At 48.1% G+C, this 6,228-nt stretch overlaps 1 protein-coding gene across 1 annotated transcript; it reads left to right on the top strand.

Moving 5' to 3' along the window:
• Nucleotides 1-257: 257 nt before the first annotated feature.
• LOC104279037 (calmodulin-like protein 4) lies at nt 258-3,082 on the top strand. Its single transcript, XM_009876198.1, has 2 exons — nt 258-441; nt 2,985-3,082. The coding sequence occupies exons 1-2, from the start codon at nt 294-296 to the stop codon at nt 3,080-3,082; spliced, it is 246 nt and encodes an 81-aa protein (XP_009874500.1). The 5' UTR covers nt 258-293.
• The last annotated feature ends 3,146 nt before the right edge of the window (nt 3,083-6,228 follow it).

Raw genomic sequence — 6,228 nt, 5'->3', positions numbered from 1 at the left:
CTACATGTAGATAAGTTCTGTCATTTTTGCGACCTTCCCTTTGAAAATCGCAACAAGAGCACAAATCTAGCAAAGCTACAAATGGGGTTTGGGGCCAGGAGAAAGCCCCCCAGCAGCGATTCACCCTGCTCCAGACCAGAGTCAGGCAAAAGAGAAAAGGTGCCTCAGGAAGGGGAAGAGGGGGATGCTTAGGGCTGGATCCAGACTACAAAACTGAGCTGTTCCTAAAGAATCTGCTCTTGTTTTCCCCAGACAGAAACGCAGAGTTGGATTTCTCCACTTTCCTGAATATAATGTACAGGCAGATGAAGCAGGAGGAGCCCGAAAGGGAAATCCTCACGGCCTTGTCCATGATAGACAGGCAGAAGAGAGGCGTTGTCACCGTTTCGGAGCTGAGAGCCAAACTTACAAGACTGGGAGAAAAGCTTTCCGAGGAAGAAGGTATTTTGCCATTCAAAGCTGCATCACATACTCCCTCCACCTTCTTATTTCCTTCCTCATTTTCCTCTGTAGTCAAATCTGGGATCAGGCATTTTCAGCCAGAAGGACTGTGCTGGCAAGACACAGCGCTGGTGACCCTCGGCGGGAGAGATGGGATTTGAGAAAGGGGCCTTCTCCCTTTCTCAAGTCGTTTCCTAAAGGGTGATTTATTCTTTTTTCACCCCGAGATGCTTCGCTGCACTTATAAAAGCGAGCGTCGGTCCTGCCGAGGGCCCCGGGAGAGCTGTGGGGATGCTGGAAGGAGCCACACCGGGTGCTGGCAGCTTCCCAGGAGCGCTGCTGCGGTGAGCTCTGTGGCCGGCACAACTCAGAAGAGAAAGGGACTTCTAAAATCAAGATTCTTTTGAAAAAAAAAACAAACACACAAGCAAAAAAACCCAAAAAAACCAAAACAAAACAAACCTGTCCTGTTCATCAGAAATTTGCTTCCAAGGGGCGCAACAGGAGGGAATTTCCAGGAAGCTGAATGTGATCAAAACCCTTCAGAGAGCCGACGTGGCCCTGGGCACTTGGTGTATGTACATAAACTTTGTAAGTTCCTGCCCTACTTTTCCAGCTTCCACAGGCTGCAGGAGCGGGGCCGGGTCTGCGGGAAGGCAGGGCAGCACTCCGCACACCCCTCTGCCCCGGGGACAGGGTGTCCTGTCCCTTTCCTTGCTCCAAACCACGTCACCTTCGGCTTCTTCAGCTCTTGCCCCTCTGACCCTGCTGCAGGGAGCGGGCTCGGGAGTTTTCAAATTGCTCCCTCTCTGCTGAAGACAGCATTCGAAAAACCCATCGGCAGTTTGGTACAGGCAAGGAACAAGTTTCAGCAGGGTTATGGGGTTTGTACAGGCTCCACTGGGCTCCCTGAAGGTGTAAGAGCTGTTCTTTCTAATGTTAAAGGAAAATCTAGATTTCATCAGAGCAGGGTTGGTCAGTCACCGTCACCAGCTTCACGAGTGACACACTGACAGGGCTTTTCTTCCAAGCGGTTTCTTCCATTGCCTAACTGAAAAAAACCACTTCACGCAGCTGTTTACATCTGGAAACACTTTCAGAGCTATTGAACAATGAGCAAAGACGTGGAGACGTTAACTCTAATTAAAGGCATCCTAGCAAGAACCGCCATCACACAAAGATTTGGGAGGCGCAGGGGGATTTCCCGTTACTTGGGAGCCCAGGCTGCGCACCTCCTGACGATGTGCACCGAGGCACTCCTGATCACAGAATCGCTGAGGCTGGAAAAGCCCTTTGAGATCATCAAGCCCAGCCTGTGACCCAACACCACCACACTGGCTGGGCCCCGGCACCAAGTGCCACATCCAGCCTCTCCTTAAACCCCTCGAGGGTCTGTGACTCCACCACCTCCCTGGCAGGGCACCCTCACGCAGGAAGCCACGCTGCTTCTCAGTGAGAAATTCCCCCTTTCGCTTGACACGCCAAACGCCAGCTTGCTGAGCTGCTATAAATATTTGATACCAGAACAGATTCCATTTCATTCGCATCTGCGATCGTTCGGTAACTACCGGCACGCGCCTTCCTTTACCATGGCTCCAGAAATTTAACGTGCTTTTACCAAATGAGGACCGACACCTTTTTCTCCTGCATTACTTTTAACAGCGAGCGCACGAGCAGCAGCCTCTTCTGGAGTCTAGCAGATAAGTTATCAAAGGGAACTGCTGCCCAAAGCATTATCAAATAAAAGCCGCTGGGTTCCCTGATATTTTAAGATACGGGTGAAGTAAACAAGGGAGGGAGTTCACCTCCTCTCCTGTCACCCAAACGAAGACGGCGCCTAATTCCCAGCGATGTTTAACACTGCTTCCCCACGCGCTATTTTTTACGTGCTCCTACTTCATTGACAATATTTGACAGGAAAAAGACCTTCGAATGGTTTCACCTGTACAGGAGAGAGCGTTTGAAGTTCGATTACTGCAGTCAGTGCCAAGGTGTCCCCAAAAGCATCGTTCCTGGCAGGCACCAACCGCACGGCGGCCGCTTCTTGAGGATTATTTCCCGTCAGAGCCTTAGAGCCCCAGCTGAGGAGGTATTCTTCGCTTTCAAACGCTCCACGTCAGCTCGTATTAACGAGCGTCACGCAAATCTACTTAGTGTTGGGCACATAATCTGCACGAGCACTTAGTTTTGTCTAAATTGACTAGGGACGGGCTTGCCAGTCAAGTCAAATAAGCCACTGCGAGCAAGAGCAATTAAAAGCCCATTTCAACGAGATCTGTGAATCTTTTTCACATGGAACTCCAAAGAGATGGGCGTGTCTGCTCCACAAAGTCAGACGTGGAAATCAAAACCAAAGTGCTAACGGATGCTAGTTTAAAACTATGATCTGGATGGCATTGCCAACTGATCCCAGAATTTAATACTTCCAACAAAAACTACTTGAAAACCTGCATCGCTCTTCTTTTGAAGATCACAACATCCCTTACACAGTGACACTCAAACTTATGGGCTTTTCGTTGGTGTTTTTTTATTGTTTCTTTCAGTTGACGATCTGCTAAAAGAAGCCAAAGTTGGGCCAAATGGAACAATCAAATACGAAGAATTTGTTCACGTTATTTGCCTTCCTACTATCGACTACTAAAATTGAAACCATGAGATTTGGTAAGAGCAGTACCTGAAACTTCTGACTTCAACTTTACCCAGCTACTACTTGGACTCAGGAGTCATCACTTGCCTTCAAAAAAAATCCTCGCTTTGCCTTCATGATAGTGCTTAACATTTAACACAGGTTCCCACGCCGTTTCTGGAGAAATGTTGTCACAAAATGTGAGCTTATTTAAATAAACCGAATGCAACATTCCTTTGTGCAACATGTGTCATGGCTAGGAAAAAAACCCAACTCTTATTTTAAAAATGCACTTGAGTCTACTGAGTGTGGCATAAATGGCGACTTGCCGTTAAGGGCTTATAGTGAAAGTGTCCCTCCACCCAAACCCATTCACTCCTTCCACACACCCACGCCCAGACACGGTTCTTTGCATTGAAACCGATTCCCCAGAAGCGTGATTATGTCACCATGGCCGTAAATTCAACATACCCAGGCACAGCTCCCCGGGATTCCTTAGATCCACAGGATGATCCCCACCAGACATACCCCTGTCACGAAGTTGCCAGGTTAACAGCCCCACAGGGTCTGTGACCGCTGTCTCGTTTCGCCCCATCTCTCGCTCCCCGGACACACGAGCTCTCCGTGTCGTCGTCCTTCTGTCACACCATTTATTAAGGTGCAGCATCTCGCAAGGCCAAGTCTCTGGGCGGTTCGGCTGCCCCTGCGTTTTGAGGTGACGCACAGAAAACGCTGCGCTTGGTAAATTTATCTGTCACTGAGTTCTGGGCTGGCTGCCCAGAACATGCTCCTACAGCCAGCCTGGCAGGGAAAAACAGGGGCCATGAAAAGTCAGCTTCTCTGCAGCAGAAAAACACCCGCCCCCGTCTCTGACCCACAGCAGCCATTAGTGATCTTATTCCACCTGCATCTCAGCAGCTTTAGTTCAGGTCCTCAAGACCGGGGTGTGAAATTTGGGGTAACAAACAGCAGAACCGTTCTCTCTGGAGTCAACTGGAAATTTGCAGAGACTGGCGCTGCACAGTCCCAGCCCAGCAGCAGCACACGCAGGTGTGCTGCGGCTCCCACCCACAGGAAACCCCTTCCACCCACGCCCCTCCTTCCTTTTCCTAATTCTGCATCTTCTTCACTGAAGAAACCACCTCTCTGTGAAATAATCAACAATTAAATTGTGAAAGCCACTGCAGATACGACGCACGCGCCCCCTGCTGAGGTGCCCGGCACAGCCCAAGACCATCCCGCACCACTGCGACACGGAATCAAACCCAGTCAGAAACTGAGAAAAAAAAAAAACCACAAAAAAACCCCAAGCCCAAAACCCTGAAGTATGAGCAAGTTTAAGACAAATGGCAGCTTTGTTCCCAGCCTGCCCTGCTGCAGAGCCAAGCTGCAGAGCCTGCAGTTCTCACAAGACTAGTCCCAAACTCAACCAGTAAACTCGGACTGGGAGCTGACGTGCTAAGACACCGACCGAAACAGCCAACAGTCATGCTTCCAGGGGAAATAAACTTTGCCTAATGTAAAACTGACATCCCTCGTCATGTCTGTCCACCACATCCCTCCGCTCTTCTATTAGGCCTTCCTACTCCACAAAGATAAAACGGAAAAACCTTGCTTCTCCGAAAATCGGGGAGTTACAAGCAGCATCCAGACACCACTCCAGAAAAACAGGTGAGACGCACTAGAAAAAAACAAGGACAGGTCCCAGCTAACAGCGAGGAGAGAGATTTCCCTCGTAACTCTCTCCCCCCTCCATTCAGAGTTAATCTCAACGTTTGGACAAAAAACCCACCTACCTTGACGCTGAGCCCTCCTGCACCAGTGCCTTCTGGAGGTCTGCCCACAGCGCGGAATTCGGTTTCTGCCCCGCCCCGGAGCCGTTCAGACCTTTGCTACAGAGGTCCCAGCGGACGAAGGCGAGCAAAAATCTCGTGGGCTTTGAGCGGGAACCTAATTAGCTTATGAAACAAGGAGTTCATTTGAGAAGCATTTGTTTCCAATATGCATCAATAGCCCAATTACAAGCGATCCAATACACAAGCTTCATTCTTCCCTATTGACCAGAACAGTTGATTAACAAATCCTTTCAGCTGCAGACAATATAAAAGCTTGGATGTCATGGGGATTGATCAAAATCACTTTGGATTACTCCAGAATGCATCTGTATCATAACAGGAGGTTACCAGCCTCTCTCCGGGTGGGTAAATATTGTCCAAATCAAAGCGAGCAAAAAATAAAAAAATAAAAAAAGGAGCAGCACTTCACACACACTCGTGAAACAAAGCAGCATTGTCAGAGCTCGGAGAGCCAAGTGGGAGATTCTCCGTGCCACAAAACCTCTAGAAGCAAAGTGTTGCCGTTCAAAAGGGACCTTTGCAACTCTGCGTTCAAAGAAAACACCCTCCTCCCCCCTCCTTTCTCTTCCCCCTCCCCCAGGAAACACAACGTAACTGAATGCTTTTTATTACATCTAAAGATTTCTACATAAACAGGTAACATTCAATAGGTAAACCATTTTTTTTTTTCCAATGCATATAATAAATATTTTCACTTGGTACTTTTATACAAACTGACATTGGTCTACTATACATTTTTAAAAGCCATCGACTGGTTTGGCATGCCGTACGGAAACGAAGAGAAAGTTTTAAGGCAATGAATGACAAGATTTAAATTCATGGAATTAATGGTAATTTTAATATTCTGCTTATATACATTTTTCCCTTTGTTAATTAAAACAATTAACAGCAGCACTTTCGGGGACCACCAGCAATTTTCCCTTGTTAGAAATCTAAGCTCTGTTTAAAAAAAAAACAAAACAAAACAAAAAAAAATCCAAGTTAAACTGACAAACCAAAATCCTTTCTATTTTCAAATGTGCTTAAAACCCTGAAATGTTCAACTGCAACAAAGAATGAATTTTTCAAAACGTTCTCCTCACAGTCCTTAGCTCTGCGTTGGGAGGCAGCTCCGAGAGAGTCCAAGGAAAACCTCCCACTCCTCGTGTCCTCAAAAGGCTCGTCGGATCCTTGTCACGTCGAGGACGGGGAGAGCCTGGAACCGCCGTCACGTCCGTCGTTACAGAAGCGCCTCAAAAAGTTCCAAGTGCGTGGCAGGGGCTGCGTTTAGGGCGGTTTTTCATCTTTGGGAGCACTTCGGAGCCG

This window comes from Apaloderma vittatum, unplaced genomic scaffold, assembly GCF_000703405.1.
Source record: "Apaloderma vittatum isolate BGI_N311 unplaced genomic scaffold, ASM70340v1 scaffold31580, whole genome shotgun sequence".
Lineage (NCBI taxonomy): Eukaryota > Metazoa > Chordata > Aves > Trogoniformes > Trogonidae > Apaloderma > Apaloderma vittatum.
This window is presented reverse-complemented; position numbering and strand designations above follow the sequence as displayed.

What these genes read in the sequence shown, in the direction of transcription:
- LOC104279037 (XM_009876198.1), top strand. Translation starts at nt 294, where the DNA reads ATGTACAGGCAGATGAAGCAGGAGGAGCCCGAAAGGGAAATCCTCACG. An exon ending in AAAGCTTTCCGAGGAAGAAG is followed by an intron (nt 442 to 2,984) that starts GTATTTTGCCAT and finishes TGTTTCTTTCAG; the next exon opens with TTGACGATCTGCTAAAAGAA.